The sequence below is a fragment of the Miniopterus natalensis genome, chromosome 13 (assembly GCF_054644295.1).
Source record: "Miniopterus natalensis isolate mMinNat1 chromosome 13, mMinNat1.hap1, whole genome shotgun sequence".
NCBI lineage: Eukaryota > Metazoa > Chordata > Mammalia > Chiroptera > Miniopteridae > Miniopterus > Miniopterus natalensis.
In genome coordinates this window covers 34,041,564-34,059,009 of record NC_142093.1, presented here as the reverse complement: position 1 = coordinate 34,059,009, position 17,446 = coordinate 34,041,564, and the positions used below count along the sequence as shown (strand labels likewise).

Here is a 17,446-nt window from a genome sequence, read left to right as displayed (position 1 = left end):
GAGAATACAGAAACCGTCCATCTGCTGTGCGCTCTCACTAGCTACCTCTGAATAAGTCAGACTCAGTTCCATCATCTTAAAGGAAAGCAGCCTGCAGGGGGACTATAATTAGCAGCATTACTGATCATAGTAAGTGGGAGGCAGGATTGCAGGTGTGCCATCTCCTCTTCCTTATCGGAATATGGTGCGACGGAAGAGGTTTCATTGTCACGTCTCATAACTGACCCCTTCGTTGACACTGCAAATAAAATCAGGACTGTGATGATTGTATCATACTGATGCACCTCTATAAGAATTAAAAGGAGACTTCCAACACTATTCGTGTCTCTGAGATATCTTCTTTCACTTGTTTCTTTTATTTATAACCCAAATAATACACTCTCATGAGACTGTGATAACAATGTGATTTCTTGGCAGTTCTCCAGATTCTCCTGTAATTGTGTAGATCCACCGTTGGTCACTGTTTGCACAATGAGGGGTGTAGAAGTAAAGAAAAATATATAAAACATTCAATCATTTCTTTATGCTAGGAACAACATAAAACATTTCTCAATTATTTTTTATCAGTAATTTTATGTAGCATTAATGGCCCTTTCTGTAACCCATAAAAAGTATCTACCTACTTGTATGCTTTAGAAACAAAGCTGTAGAAATGTTTTGCTAATCTTCCTTATTAAATATTACTTTGTTTAATGCACACATTAGAAATAATGTGCTTTATTTCATTTAGCTTGTATACTCTCAAGAAGAAGGTTCATTGATGAAAATTTTTAAAATAAAAAAATTAGATTGGTGGGGAACACTGATCTGTATTCCTTAATAAATCCAATTTATTCTCAGATGGTTTATATCATATAAACATAGGATTAAAGGCTAAGGATAAATAAAAGTACATGTTTTAATCCTTCCATTCGGGTATGAAATGGTCTGTATCTTATCCTTTTCTAGCCCTAGTTCCAGCTACATCTTATTTGGTGGTTGTCCCCAAACATCAGAGTATATTGAAATGGTCTCAGAAAAAAAGGAAAAGTATCAAATCCATGCGTGATTTGATTGATTATCATTTATTTCCAATATCTTTAATATCCTTGTAAGATGTCATAATGATATTTAGGAGACTTTAGTTATTTTAGTTAACATTTATCTTCTAAAAATAGCCTTTTATAATATTTCAGTGGAAAAAAGATCTGTTTCATTGTTATTTTATTCTAACTTATTATTCGATGGTATTATCAAATTTGTCTCTTTTTTTTTAAGCTCTTCTCACAGACAGCTTTATCATCTTATCATTTTTGGCACAAAACAAACTATGTTTTATTCAGTTTACCAAGAAGATGGGTTCTCCTGATGTAAACAAAAGATTGGAAAAACTCTCAGCTTTGGATTATAAGGTAGGGATTTCAACTTAAATAGCCAAATTATGAATGATTAAGGTATTCTAGAGTATCACGAGTTGATATTATGCTCATTATTCTTGAATATTTTTGGATTTCAGAGTTATTATAGGATTAAGCTTGATTCGCTAGAAACAGTGGCCATCTAAATTTTCTTTTACTCTCATTATAGGAGGTCTAACAATGGCATGTTCGGAGCAATTTATATAGTACTTACGGAGGTAAAAGACAGATAAGAGAGGCAACTCACACATTTGAAAATGGTTTTGTTGCTAGTGGCAGTGTATATACCATTCTTATTTTTCCCTAAGAGACCATATTATTTTTCTAGGCTAGGATAGCTACTCTGGCTTCTATTTCACAAGAAAAGAAAGAAGGAAGAAAGCACTTTCAAAGGTAAATAGAAAAGTGTAATAAACAAGGAGTGGGAAGATTCTCCCCTCCAACTATAACTGGAGAAAATGCAAAAAGAAATCTTCGAACATGTTGGTCTCTCCCTTCACTAACTCGAGGTAGTTTGTTTCCTTGTATCAAGGACTTCACATCTGTTAAGGCAGGATTTTTATTTTAAATGATGTGTTTAAGTTTTTCCACATTACATTTTAAACTGCTTGGAAGGCATACTCTCTGCTAGGATGAGTATCTAATACATTTTCCAGGCTGTTTCAGTTCAAGGCCTCTTTTTAGCAGTGACTTGTGTTTGCAAGATTGATCCAGCCTCTGTGACGTGGATTTGAGACAGTTCACTGTTCACTGGTAACAGAGCTGATATACCACTTCCTTAAAAAAGATGCACACTTATGCCATACTCAGAGTATATAGCAAAGGCAAAGATTTTTAGAAATCAGCTTGTGGCTTAAAACTGTGTGTTTTTGAAAAAGTAATTAACCTGACCTTTTGCCCTTTGCGATTATTTCTTATTGTGATTGAGGTGGTAGTGGTGTGAGGGAGGATCTAATTTGATTTAGTAGAAACATCTATTCTTATAAAAAAAGATTTTTAATACAAGATAAAATATAAATAAGTTTTTCATTGTGGTAATAAAATACAATTTGGTTCTGTTTACCAGCTTTGTGGAGCTTCTATAACACTTTATGTAATACTGATTTTCTTTAGCTGGAAATCAGTGACTCACGTATTATATTTTGGTTAGTCAAAAAATTGGTATTAACATTTTTAATAGGATGTTATTTTCCAGAATAGCTAACTGTATATTTACTTGAAATGGTGTTTATTCACCAGTACTGTTCTTCAGAATGCACCAACGTGCATTAACACAAACTATTGTGTTTCTAATGCTGTCATCTAAAATTTTGTATGACTAGCTTCTCCATCTTAGGTTTGATGGATAGCTTAATGAAGTCTTCTCAGCCAAAGAATAGTGGCTATCCATTAATGAGAGCAGAGAGAAACTGTCAGGGTGTCATCTTCTCTTATGAAAAGATGTGGAAAATAGACCTGGTATGTGGGCCCTTGTACCTTAAGTAAGGGAATTATTTGTTTATCCTTCCTGCCTTTGGATTTGGGAAATTAGGACATGGGCACTCCACATCATTTCTATAGTTAGAGAAGTAATCCTTTTGGAAAGCCCATCGATGGTTTCATATTCTGTTTCAGTATTTAAATATAGGTGTTTAATAAATTAGTAAAAACTGCCATTTGTCCATTGGAAGGATATTTTAAGAGACTTCTTTATTTTACTTGACCTGTATACCATCGTGATAGAATACGAAGCCATTCAAACATGAAGTTTCAGATAACATACATGATTTGCGTCATGTGAGAACTAAAAGTGCCAGTCTCTTGTTTTAACTCTATTTCCTCATGTAGAAAATTTTAAGTAATATATTTACATGGCAAGTAAGGACATCAAAATAATATGTGTATTTTCAAGGACTTAGTAATTCCATTGTGGTATTTCTCTCAAGAAGATAACTGATGGCATTGAAAGCTTAAATATAAGAATTTGCACTTCAAAGCGTAAAGTACATCTCTGTTGTCTGTCAGTGCCCATTTGGATTTGAAAACAAGGAAACAGTGTAGAGTATTATAATTTTGCTTTTCTTTACAGCTGTACCATGATTTAATTCTTTCAGATTGAAATAATTTTGGTAAAGAAAATTGCAGGGTAAATATCCTTAAACTATTGACCTTTAACAAGTTTTCCTGTCTGCATTTTAAAAATCCAATTCAATTTATTTAACAGTAAAGGGACAGTGCAAGGAGTTAAATGTTTACCATGAGAGAACAACACTGGTAATTACTTTGATTTCAGTTCCTTTTGATGTGCATTCAGAGGATGAAGAGGTCAATAATATTATGGCCATGCAAATAGAAAAGGGTTCCTTTTGACCATATTTAAAAAAAATAGCGGAGGATTATTAAAGCATTAACCTTGATTTTAATGGCCTTGGTTGAGTGGTGAGATCACAATTTGGATGAGCCTGATTATTTACTAAATACAATACATAAATGCAACGGGTTCTTAACACCCATTGCACTCTGGCATTATCGCATTACTGCCATCCTTTGTTGCCTTGCAGACAGGAATATGAAAGCAATCTGTCATGTAGTGAGACTGGCTCCAGAAGCATTTCTCTGATAAGAAGACCCCCTGCCCTTTGCTAGTGTCTGGTCCAGTAGGCTTAGCCATGCGCTTAATCCCCAGAAAGTGGTTCGATTATTGCTGACCAGCAATGGCAAGATAGTTTTTTTTTTTCTTCCAAGCTATCAACCTTCCATTAATTCCTTAAGCAGAAATACGGTGCAATCTATATTTCCTTGGCATGTGTCACCCAGATGGTGCCGTGCTTATGTTTTCAAATAACCATGTTCCAAAATAACATAGTTTGAATAATAAATTCTACAAATTCTTCCTAAGAAAGAGAAACATAATTCTCAGAAGCTGCATAAACTTTTACATATGATGCTGTGGCTTATCCTTTTATTCAGAATGTATGTGTATATGTCTCATATATTCCTTAAAGTGATATTTGCCTCGAGTTGCTTTTCCTTTTATTGTTGTCAGTCATTGTTAACGTGTTATGTCTCAAACAGTATTCAGATGCTCTTGGTCAGCAGTACTGAACTTGTCATTTAATATAGCTGGTCTCAAATCCTCTGTGTAGGTCGATGCTGTCAAGCAACCATGACTGTACATTTTGGTATTGATTGGGGTTGCTACAGCCAGTTCCTCCCCAACTCACATTTTTCCTTTTTCTTTCCTCTGCTAAAAATGGAAAGAATTTTGAACATATGTCTTTTTCAAATGTGTCAAAAGAATTTGGTAAATTCTGACACCTCCTTAAGCACATGTTTAACATGCATATTTACTTGCATTTATCTCCATTTACAGATGCTTTAACTTTTATAATACTTTGAGGATTTTGCATTAAAAAATGAGTCCTGTATATTTTTTTTTAAACCATTAGATTTCCTATTATGAAATACCTGGCCCAGTAAACAGGACAACAGAGCGTCATCTAGCCATCAATTGTGCTCAGGATACAGTTGTTTGCTGGTGGCCATTGGTCAGTGATGATGTTTGGCCATGGGCCCCCATCTCTTCAGAGAAGGACAGGGCCAATCTGCTGCTGCTGGGTTATGCTCAAGGAAGACTGGAGGTAAATCTAAAATAAATATATATAATTTTTTTTTATTGAAAAGCAAATAAAATAGGATCATTCTTTTTTTTCTGTTCTGAAATAAATGCAAATGCTTTTTTAAAGCTGTAATTTATGAAATGGGATTCTTCAAAGTATCATATCTAGAAGTTACATAGACAGTTTCAAGGCTGGCCCAAGTAGCAGTGATTAGAGCAAGGCTTCTGGATTCAGTTCCTAGCTCTGCCACTACCTAGCTCTCTGTCCTTGAGCAAGTCACTAAGGTCTATGTGCTATGGTTTTGTTAATTTAAAAATAGAGTTAAGACTTGAGTTTAGAGCAACACCTACGTATAGTAAACTCTTTATCACTGATCACTATTATGGTTCTTGTTATTAGTACTGTCATTACAGTTTGCTCATGATTTCATGATTTCTGTCAAAGCTATGTTATCAGTCACCTTCTTTAAACTTCAATCAGTCAGTGAGCAAACAGTTAAATGCACACATTTTGTGTGCAACCCTGTGGTGCCACACCAAGACTGGGCCAAGAATTTGTACGGAGGGCTGTGCAGCAGTGGTCTCTCAGTCTAGTATCCTGCCTCCGACAGGAGCACCAAAGGGTTATTCCCAGAGGCGAGGACAGTGCCTGACAGTGGTCCTATCACCTTTAATTATCGTGAACCTGTGGGTATTTTCAGCTTGTACCAGTAATTTGAGTATGAAATTCTTTTTCACTTTTTTATAACTTAAAAAAAATGCATCCCCCATTTTTTTTAAGTTTTTGCTTTGGTGAAATAGTGTGTTCTTATATTGTCTCTAAGTCTATTATCTTTTATACTTTAAAGTATTCCTCAGAAGTCATATTATGAAATGTAATGAACAAGTCCAGGTTTTCTCTATCACTACCTACTCTTCTGATTTTATAAACTTTCAGTTTGTCTTTAAGACTGAAAAGTCCGTTTTGATTAATTAATTAATAACTTATACCTTTTTCTGGGAACTTTACCAGTTCTGTTGTAGTAACTAACACCACTTGTAATGCTCTAGGCATGGGTTTTGTTAGGCTTAAGGAAATGTTTTGTTCCAATTTACTTCCTGTTCATACCCACCATTTTCTTGATCTTGGGTCTTGAAGCTAATTGAGTAAAATACTTCATTAAAATGACAATGTAATGAAGATAGTTATAATTCTATTAAATGTTCTATTTCATAATAAAAGTAAAAATAATTAAATCAGCCTTTAGTTATGCATTACATGAATTACCTTTATTTAAAATGAGTGTATTACATGAAATTAGGACTGCTCTGAAAGGGTGTGCATATGGTTTACATACCTCGTCTCTTGGTGTCATCTAGATCATGGACTTTGGAGTTGGACAGACTTGGGTTTGCCTCTTGGTTGGACAATATACTAAATGTGTGGCCTTAGCCATGTTTAGTCCCTCTAAGCTTCTGCCTGCTTTTAGCAAATTCAGTGTTCTTTGGCATTAGGTGGATCACCTACTCTCTCTGACTTTATTTTTCTAATTTTTTAAACAATGCATTTAAACTAGATAGGTCACCTGGATTCTGCAGTGCTCATCTGGATTCTGCAGCACACCTCTGATTTAGCCACTGCCTGCTTGGATGCCTTCAATAGATACTGAAACTAAACTTAGCCTCAGCACTTAAAAGCCTACCCTGACTGGCCCCTACTTGCCTTTTCAGTGTTATATCCTTATACAAACCTGTGTTCTAGCCAAATGATTTACTCACTGTCTCATTACTTCCCACCTCCTGCCCATACGCACTACTGCTGTTTCTACCTGAAAAGCCCTTCTCTTTCTCTTTCTACATCATTCAGAAACTACTGAACATGACTGTGGAGTAAGCACTATATTTCATGCCACAGGATAGGAATGCACAACTATCCCTGCCTGCAGGGATCTTAGTGTCTACCAATGAAAGACAAATACGAAAGTGTGTCTGAGTGCACTAAGGTATTATATGGTGCTGTGGATAGAGTATGTGTAAGCCACAGTAGGAGCCAGTGGGGAATGATTGACTCTACTTAGATAGTAAGGAGGGAACATTAAAGAGGCTTTACAGTTTGCTCAAATATGAGATTGGTGCACACTTTTACTTTCTTTTACTAAGTTTCATATCAAGGTTGTGCTAACCCTAGGGAGTGATTTGGCTAGCTTTTTTTTTTTTCTTTTTCCCCTTTTTTCTGAAGCAATAAAGGGAATTATCTGATGCTTGAATGTTGGTAAAACTCACTTATAAAGCTGCCTGAGTGTGGTGTCTTTCAAAGAAGGTAGATTTTTTTCATACTGGTTCTACTTTTCAAGGGCTGTTTTTTCTATCAATAATTCTATGTTTTCCTTGCATTATCTTCCATAATTTGTATTTCTGGAAACTTATCCATTTTATTTAAGTATTTGAATAGATTTTTAATAAAATTGTATATGATACACATGATTTTTAATTATTCACCACTGATTGCATAGTTAAATGTCCCCTTTTTCAGTCCTAATATATGAAGATATATAATTCATCCTTTTGGCCAGTAGCTGTGTTGGATTTGGCCCCTTCAGTCATTCTATCAAAATTAAACTGTAGGAAAGATTTGGAAAGATTTCTTTTTCCAAACCTCCTATGAACTTTTATATGCAAAAGGTGAAGATCTTTTGGAAGAAATGTTTAGGGAAACAGTTGTTTCTTTTTTTGCGTGTGAAGACATAATCTTTATGAATTGTAGCACATGTTTTTTGCATATCATGAACTAAAACCACAACCCCTGTAAAAGTAATATTCAGGCATATGTCTTTAAATTTTTTTCACTAGTGACCAATAAACTTCTTGAACTAATATTAGAATGAAAGATACAATATACTCTTACACCCTAAAATTCAAACTAAAAAAGTAGCAACCTCAGAGAGAAGAAATTTAATCTTTGCATCTATTAAACTATAGAATTTTTAAAAAGCATTTCCCATCCAAGTTCAATCAGAAAAGATTATAAGCTTTTATTTTGGACACTGGCAGGATTCTAGAGTAGTGGTTCCTTGCCTTGGCAACACATTACAATCACCTGCAGAGCTTTTACAAAGGGGCCCACCCAGACCAGTCGCAGAATCTCTAGAAGGGGAGGAGGCATCAGTATTCTTTTACAGGTTCCCTAGGTGATTCACATGTGCATCCAAATTGAGAACCACTGCTTTGCAGCATAGTAAAAAAAAAAATTAAAGCCATCTTTTTTGCATAACAGACCATGGAAAGGATAAAGCCCACATACTGAACCAAATGAGAGTTTTAACAGTAGATTCTAAGTAGAAAATTGGCTTACCAAGCAGTTAAAAAAAAAGAAAACAAAGGAAACAGAAATAAGCTCTCTGTGACTGAATTATCTGTCTGTCAGAGCAGGAACATTTTTTTATTTATTTTATGGATATTAAAAAACTGCTTGTCTAATTTCACACTACAGAGCTCTAAACAACAGTACATATCTTAATTAGAAGCATAAAGCAGAAAGTTATGTAGTGTAGGGAAAAAATTTCCTTTCGAAAAATACACAATAGATATAGTGTTCAGAAAAAGAAAAATTTTATCAGTAAATTAATTTAAAAATAGTTTTTAATAGTGTATGTGTAGATTATCATATATAACATGGTAGTATTTTTATTTAAATTTCACATACTCTTTATACTTCTTTTTAGAAAGTTACTGCCATTATCCTAGAACTATTTAATTCATTCACTGTCAAAAATGTGATGACAACACAATTTATTCTTCCCTTACCTTTATATTTGAAGAAATATTTTAACTTGTCAGCCATGTGGATTTGGTAGTGCTTTCTGAGTATGGTGTTCATTTCAAGATCCCTTACTCAGAAAATGTCACCTGAATTTGTTTACCAGATTAATAAAAAACACATAAACCGAGCTGTAAAACCTTAAAACCTGTTGTCAGGGCTAGGGAAATATAACCTTATAATAGTTAATAACTATTTTTTCAGTGATGCAGAGGAGCATCAACTGATGGGAAAGTAAAAATGTGACTAACTTTAAATACAGTATGATTTGATAAAAGAAGCAGTCAGAAAGCATTGTAAGTGCATCTAACTGAAAAGCCAAAATACTTAAGAAACATGTTTTCCAAAGAAATATCTGTACTGCATTAGCTTTCAACCTAATAACAAAGATTTTCTATTTTAGGGATGATGTTTTTGTTTTACTAAAATCTCTTTATTATAAAACACACAAAATAAATGTATACTTGAATAAGCTAATATAAAGGAAGCACTCCTGGAACCACACTTAGGTCAAGAAATAGAACTCGGTCAGGCACCCAGACATACTTCCACGTACTCTGTCATGACCTCAGCTTCTTCCCAGTCCCCAAAAGTAACCTCTCTCATGACTTTTAATTACTTTCTTGTAAACCCATACAGTTTTTATTACTTAAATATGCATCCCAAAAAATTTAGTTTAATATTATCTACTTAAAACACTTAAATGTGTCACTTAATGCATCTCTTAATTCTCTTTTAATCTACAAGTTCCCCCTCCATTTTTTTCTTTCTCTTAAAATTTATCTGTCGAAACTGTAGTGTCCTACCCTGAATTTCATTGTTTACATAATTATGGTGTGGTTCAACATGTTTCTCTGTCTTTTTAAAATTCTACATGTTAATGGTCAGTTTTCACAAGATTATAGGATGGTGCATTCTCCTATCAGAAAGCACATATCAAGCTCTCTCTCTTTTGGTTTTCTTTTTTTGATGTTAGCATCTATGATGCTCAATGCCTAGATCCATTAAGTCATTAGTGTTGCAAAATGGTGATACTCTAATTTTATTATTTTTTCATTTACTAATTGGGATGCTTTTATAAAAAGACAGTTGTACTAATCTCCTATTTGTTTTCCCATTGGTTGAATTCATATAATCAAGGTAATTGTTTCTTTTCTTTACCAGTTTTCAAAGTAATGAATTGGTTCCCTATCACCCCCTGAAGGTAACCAATTCGGTTTTTGTTTTTTTAAATAACATTATGAATTCATGGATTTAAACATATTTGACTTAAAAGTTTTCATAAATTATAATTGTTATCTTTTTGGAAACTCAGATTATCTTATCTTTGGCCAGTGGAAGCCTCTTCAAAGTGGCTCCTCTCTTTGTCATGACTTTAGTGTTCTTGGGTAGCTTCCCTGCCACCTGGTATGACAATATGTTCCATGCTCATCTTGTACATTTCCTGCCCCAGACCTGAAAATAGCCATTTCTTCAAAAAGCTCTAGTTTCTTTTTTTAAATTTAATTTTTCAATTACAGTTTATATTCAATATTATTTTGTATTGGTTTCAGGTATACAGTGTGGTTAGACTTTACAAAGTGGTCCCCTTGATATTTCAAGTACCCACCTGGCACCATACATAGTTATTACAATATTATTGACTGTATTCCCTATGCTGTACTTCACATCCCCAGGACTATTTTGTGACTACCAATTTGTATACTTCTTAATCCCTTCACTTTTTTTACCCATCCCCCTAACCCTCTCACCTGTGACAACTATCAGTTTGTTTTCTGTATCTATGAGTCTGTTGCTGTTTTATTTATTCGTTTATTTTGCTCTTTAGATTCCACATGTAAGTGAAATCATAAACAATGTCTTTTTCTGACTGACTTATTTCACTTAGCATAATACCCTCTAAGTCCATCCGTGCTTTCACAAATATTAAGATTTCATTCTTTTTTATGGCCGAGTAATACTCCATTGTATAGATGTACCACAGGTTTTTTATCCACTTGTCTATTGATGAACATTCGCGTTGCTTCCATATCTTGGTTATTGTAAAGAGGCAGTGAACACAGGGGTGTATAAATTCTAATTAGTATTTTGGGTTTCTCTGGATATATAGTGAGAAGTGGAATTTCTGGGTCATAAGGCATTTCCATTTTTAATTTTTTGAGGAAGCTCCATACTGTTTTCCACAGTGGCTGTACCAGTCTGCATTCCCACCGGCAGTGTACCAGGCTTCTCCTTTCTCCACATCCTCGCCAATACCTGTTTGTTCATTTACTGATGACAGCCATTCTGACAGGTGTGAGGTGAGATCTCATTGTGGTTTAATTTGCATCTCTCTGATGATTAGTGACACTGAGCATCCTTTCATATGTCTATTGGACATCTGTATGTCCTTGTTAGAGAGGTGTTTATTCAGTTCCTTTGCTTCCTTGCCCATTACTTAATTGGATTGTTTTTTTGTTTTGGGAGTTGTTTTTTGGGTTTTTTTTGGTGTTGAGATGTATGAGTTTCTTATAAATTTTGGATATTAATCCCTTATTGGATGTATCATTAGCAGATATCTTCTTCCATTCAGTAGGTTGTCTTTTTGTCTTGTTGATGGTTTCCTTTGTTGTGTAAAAACTTTTTAATTTGATGTCCCATTTGTTTGTTTATTTTTTTCCCCTCGCCCGAGGAGATATGTCGGAAAAAATATTGCTAAGAGAAATGTCAGCGATTTTACTGGCTATGTTTTCTTCTAAGCTCTAGTTTCTTTCCATGGAAAATGGTATTTTAAGCCTAAATTTGGGAGCTAAGGATATTGTATTGTTGTTATTAGGTTGGTCATTGTTTCTAGGTTTCTTTAGTAGAAAGAACTAGAGATTTTATACATATTTGTATTTAGAGTGAGTTCATGTTAATACTTGTAATTCAAATTCAGGATTACAGGGTTTCTAATTTAACCTCTTCTATACATCTGTATCTCCTCTCTTCCATGCCAAAAATCCTAGTGCAGGGACACGGGTTGAATTATAATATCTCATAATTACTTGTTTACTTTATCCCACAGTCCATACCTAACAGTCTCATAATGATCATAATATTGCCACTGCTAATATAAATTACTGAGAACATTCAAAAACTTTTGCCTGTGTTTTTTTCATTTCTCCCCTTCCATTTTTAAATAGTTGTAGTTTATTTACATTATTGGAGCATATAGTCATTACATACAGTGCTCTCTCTTAATCCTCATTAGTTGCCTATGGGTTTGTGGTTTTGCTATCTAGTTGAACTCTTTCATGTGGGGATTCAGAGAGATTCAAAACTATAGAACCACCAATACTATGCCGGAACATATTTGTGGTCATGACAAACACTTCTAGTTTGAACCAACTTTTTGTGAAAGGTTGAAGGCCTATGTTTACATTATGTTTTTGCATGTAGATGTCCAGTTGTTCTAGTGCTGTTTGCTGAAGAGACTATTCTTTCTCCATTGAGTCAGCATTACTCGTTTGTGAAATATAGCCAACTGATGTGATCTGTGGGTCTATTTCTGGGTTCTCTATTATTTTCCATTGATACATTTCTCTTTGCTTTCACAAAATTACTTTTTTATATATTATGTTGACTTATAATAAATATTTCTGTGGATTAGAGGATTTTATTAATAGCAACATATAAGTTGATAACTTTCACATACAAAAATCATGGATGAGGGAATATTTATACTTCCTACTAGATATGTCTGTTTTTCTAACCTTATAAGTCATTTATATATTTACTCTGTATTCAAACATTAGATTTCATTGAAAGCTATTAAAAGTAAGAAATATATACACTTGAAAACAACTATTACTATTTTGTTTTTAGTTGACATATTTGGATAAGTAAAGATGTGAAGCAATAGGGAACTCTCACTGCTTATTGGAAGTGAATTAGTAAATCACTACGGAGAGCAACTTCGAAACAGCTAACATGATTGAAGGTGTGAGTCCCCTATACTAAGAAAAATTGTACTTTTCTTCCTTGTACCTTTCTGTTACCTTAAAATTAAAGCAGGGACCTTTTCCTTCAGATTTTCAGACTTTCAGCAGGTCATTACACATTATAAAAGTCTTTATTTTTCATCCCTTAATTATCTACAACTCTTCTTCCTTCTCACTGTTCGTCTATTCACTATGCCTTTGTTAGAACTTTTTACTTTTTTTTATCACAGCCATTCCCATTTGAATTCTAATGACCAATTACTGAAACTTCTGGCATATATTTTAAGACTGTTTAAAGAGTTATTAGACTTGAGAATTTATTAAATCTGCGGAGTGCCTGAAGATAGGATTCAGATCCAGAACTCAAAGTTGCTAAGAGAGTAAATCTTAAATGTGCTCATCACAAGAAAAAATTTTATAACTATGTATGGTGATTGATGTTGACTAGATTTATTGAGGTGATCATTTTGCAGTGTAAGCAAATATCATATAATTATGTTCTACACCTGAAACTAATATAATGTTATATGTCAGTTATACCTCAATAAAAAATAAGGAAGAGAGAAAAAGAGAGAAGACAGACCAAGAACTTTGAATGAGAAAAGGGAATTCTTGACCACGATGTTTGTAGAGGATAACATATGAGCATGCCTCATGGAAGATAGGAGTAGACTTCAAATTACTCTTGCTAGGTTGCATGGATATCAGTCCTTTCTTTTTGGATTCTTCTCTCTCCTTTGTGGTTTTTCTTCAGGGCATTGTCACTTATCGTTTCTCCCTTCACTACACACCATTTTTTTCATTTCTTTATCTTCACATTATATCTTGGACTGATCATCTCGCCACTAATAGTTCAATCTAAATTAATTTTGAGTGTATTTGTGGTTGCACAAATACAAGATGAGAGATGTCTTAGTCTGTGCAAGTTTGGATTTTTAAAAGTCTGTGTTCTTTTTTGGTATTTTGCATTAACTACATAATTTGTATTTGGTGTTTTCAGCTTATTTGCAAATGACCTGCTAACAGAACATCTCTCGAAAATGTATTACCACATTTTTTCCATTTTAATAACTTTTAAAACAAGGTTGCTGAAAATGTAGGTGTAAAACTTCTTTTTCATAATCTTGGTCCATCACATTAGCATTTTCCTAGAAAATTGGAAAGACTGAATTTTCTTTCTCTGCTTCACATTGATATATTTCAGCTGAGCCCATTTTTACTAGTGATTGTCTTTTTCTCTCTTACTTATATGCAGACTATCTTCTAATTCTTTTTGGAAGCCCAGTCTACTTTTCTTTCAGTTGACAATATTAATATCACGTTGGTAACATCCAAGTATCATTTCAGTATTTTTGATTGACCTAAACTTTTGCACTAAGGTTCTATGCTGTGTCAGTCAAATCATTTATGAGCATTTCCCTGTGCAGATTTTCTGTCACTACATACTTATTGCTCATTATTTTTTGTTATGGTGGGCAAAAGTAGGTTTACAGTTGTGAGTACACGGAAGTTTTTTCTTGTATTATTTATTTATTGTATCACTTCTGTTACAACTGTAAACTGACTTTTGCCAACCCCTGTATATAGTGTCAGCCATGAATTCTAAATTACCAAATTTGGGTTTTATTTAGGCACAGTATCTCTCATTCTTTTTATCTGCTCTCTTGGCCAAAGAATCCAGGGCTTTCTCTTCAGGAAAAGCAATAATAGCCACTTGGGGTCCTTTTTCCTGGACCTTGAGCCTAACTTGTTCTGTGCCAAGACTGCCATCTAGCTGGGCCCCTCCTTTTAGTCTGTCTGTATGAGTACAAACCCTACTCAAAGTCACCTGGCTTCTTAGTTTTCTGCCCTGAAGCTCCTTTTATAAAACTTTAAGCTTTCTGGAAGTGTATTTTAACCAGCATTATAGTGGTGTTTTTTTTAATTCATAGTTTTAAAAAGTTTATCGCATACCTACCACCAGCATAGCTTCTGGCTAGCTGCTACATGGATACCAAAAAAAAAAAAGTGTGAAATACATTTAAGCTTACAGTAAAAACGAGGACATATGACCAAACATTAGAAGTAAATTAAAACCTTATGTCACCAGAGAGTCACTGGCCAAGTTGGGGTGGGGAAGGGGATATGGAGGTGAGATCCAAGGAAAGAAGGATGCTGCCTTGCTGGAAGGAATCCAGAAACTGGGATAGCCTCTGGTTTTGTTCTAAAATGGTGAGTGTGTTTGGAAGGAAAAACTGAGCCTCTGGGTGAAGAGTGTGGATTTCAGGCAAAGGACACTGAGTAAAGTTGTTAAAAAACAAACTGAAACATAGTAAAAATTTTAAGAGCTTATTTGAGCAAAAATTGATTCTCAAAGTGGCTAGGAGCACTCCACAGACAGGAGCCAGGGGTAAGATTTATATAGAGATAGTGCAGAAGCAAAGAAAGGAAATTATTTGACTGACCATAGCTTTAAAACCTGATTGGTTATCCTTCACATTTTGATTTTTAGCTTTGAGGCATTTACAAGCTTAGATTTTGGTTTGCTTATGTAGGCCACCATGCCATTAGAGCCACATCAGTCTTTGGGCCTCCTTGTTTAATTAATTTCACAAGTTACAGAGCTGGGAAAATGCAGGGCATGTTTTAGTTTGAACTCAGAGTAGAATAATGAGGGGAAACTGTGGGAGTTAACACTAGAATTTGCAAGTCAGATCCTGTCCCTCCTGTGCTTTTGACTTCTCATCTCAGAGGAAAAGCCACAGTCCCTACAAAGTAGCCTGGAAGCGACTACAGAATCTGTTTCCCTCCCGATCCCCACCGCTTTCTTCCTGGCTCCCTCTTCTCCAGCCAGGTCAGCCTCACGTTCCCCATCAGGCCAAGAGCCCCGCCTCCGGGAATTTGTTTCCTTTCTGCCGCGGCTCTCTTCTCCCAAGAGGCTGCATGGCTCACCTTTCGCTTCCTGGTCACCTTTATCAGAAAGGCCTGTCCTGCCTTCTCTGTATGAGCTCCCCTCCCCACTCCTGCTGCTCCTCATTTTCTCGCTTTGCTTCCTTCTCCATAGAGCTTAGGAAGTGTGCACGTAGGATCGTAGGATTGCTAAAGACGTTTGCTTGTGAATTGTTGCCTGTCGTTAGCCATTGGAGTGTGTGTTCCCTGAGGTGAGAGCTCACTGTTGCCTCCCCCGGACCTAGGACCAGTGCCTGACACATAACTCGTACTCAAATATTTATTAGACAAAAAGAAAAACAGGGAAAGAGTGTGAGGGCGGGAAGGAGGTTAGTTATGGGTCCTGTGGGCTTTTGCATTCCAGGAAGGGGAATAAAAAATTAATTCAGTAGTCCATGGATAACCAGTGAAGGGTTTGAATGGGGGAGTGGGAGCAAACACATTTAATTTTAGGAAGATGCGTTTGGTGGTGATGTTTACGATGGATTTTTTAAGAAAAATTCACACCAACCCCCCCCCCTCCACTTCCAAAAGCCAGCGCTATACATGTGCTTTAAAACAAACCAAAAAATCTTTTAATTTTGAAATCATTTTACTCTCAAGAAACTGCTAAGATAATTGCTAAATTGCTAAAAGTGAATTTCCTTCCTGTACTTTTTCCTTGGTTTGCCCCAGTGATAGTATTTGGGGCAAACACTATATGCATCACCATAGTACATTGTCAAATCCAGGAAAATGACCTCGTACAATACTATTAACTCAGATACAGCCTTAGTTGGATTTTATCAGATTTTACATGCATGTGTGTGTCTTTATAGTTACATGAGATTTTCTCATAGATGTAGAAGTGTGCATTTTAATAGTTCTGCATCTGATTTTAAAGGTTTTGACAGCGTTAGAAAGTATTTAACCCACTTTAGTACTGCTCTTCAAGTTCTTGGTCTCCCACATTTGCATATGAATATACTGAAGGGCCTGTGTTATCTTTTATTCTTCTCCTAGTGTTTCTTGTAGCCTTTCCTTTCCACATCAAAGATGTTTTTTAAATTTTACTTAACAAGTATTGATAATTCATATTACTTATCAGGTTTTAATTTTTTTATTTTAAAACTAATACATTATTATTTTTCCTATTGGCCATTTGTTTACTTTACCCTTCATATCTTTTCTGATAGTAAAATATTTCTATGAGACTGCTAATAGGGGTGTAAAGTTTTTCCCTTTGCCTAGTCTGTAATAGTAATTAGAAATATCCCTGATAAAAAATTTACCAGTAATTTCAGAATTGGGAAGGATAGTGGGTGGGAAGGATAGTGGGTAGGAAGGAGATGAGCTTAATTCTTTCAAGTTCTGTTTTGAACAATAAAAATAAAAGGCTATTAAAAAAAAGAAGAAAAAACTAAAAAGGAAAAAAAACCCAAAATTGAACTTCTACCAGTTTTAGATATTCTGCTATTATTTTACTAAAAGGGGACATGTTTGTCTTTTAGTTATTTACAGACTTTCTAAAAGAAACTGGTCAAGCCCCAGCCGGTGCTGGCTCAGTGGTTGAGCGTTGACCTATGGACCAGGCAGTCACAGTTCAGTTCCCAGTAAGGGCACATGCCAGGGTTGCAGGCTCGATCCCTGGTGTGGGGGATGCAGGGGGAAGCCAATCGATGATTCTCTCTCATCACTGATGTTTCTATCTCTCTCTCCCTCTCTTCCTCTCTCTGAAATCTATTTAAAAAAAAAAGTGGTCAAGTTAAAATCTTTTCATTTCTGC

The 17,446-nt window shown here is 35.0% G+C and overlaps 1 protein-coding gene across 1 annotated transcript in view; it reads left to right on the top strand.

Annotated features, from left to right (window-relative positions):
- The window catches only part of WDPCP (WD repeat containing planar cell polarity effector), a 306,031-nt gene that overhangs the window by 210,591 nt on the left and 77,994 nt on the right, over positions 1–17,446 (top strand). The window contains exons 10-11 of the mRNA XM_087823593.1: positions 1,258–1,391; positions 4,826–5,017. Of these exons, the coding sequence (XP_087679719.1) occupies positions 1,258–1,391; positions 4,826–5,017 (326 nt within the window). The remainder of the gene's footprint in view (positions 1–1,257; positions 1,392–4,825; positions 5,018–17,446) is intronic.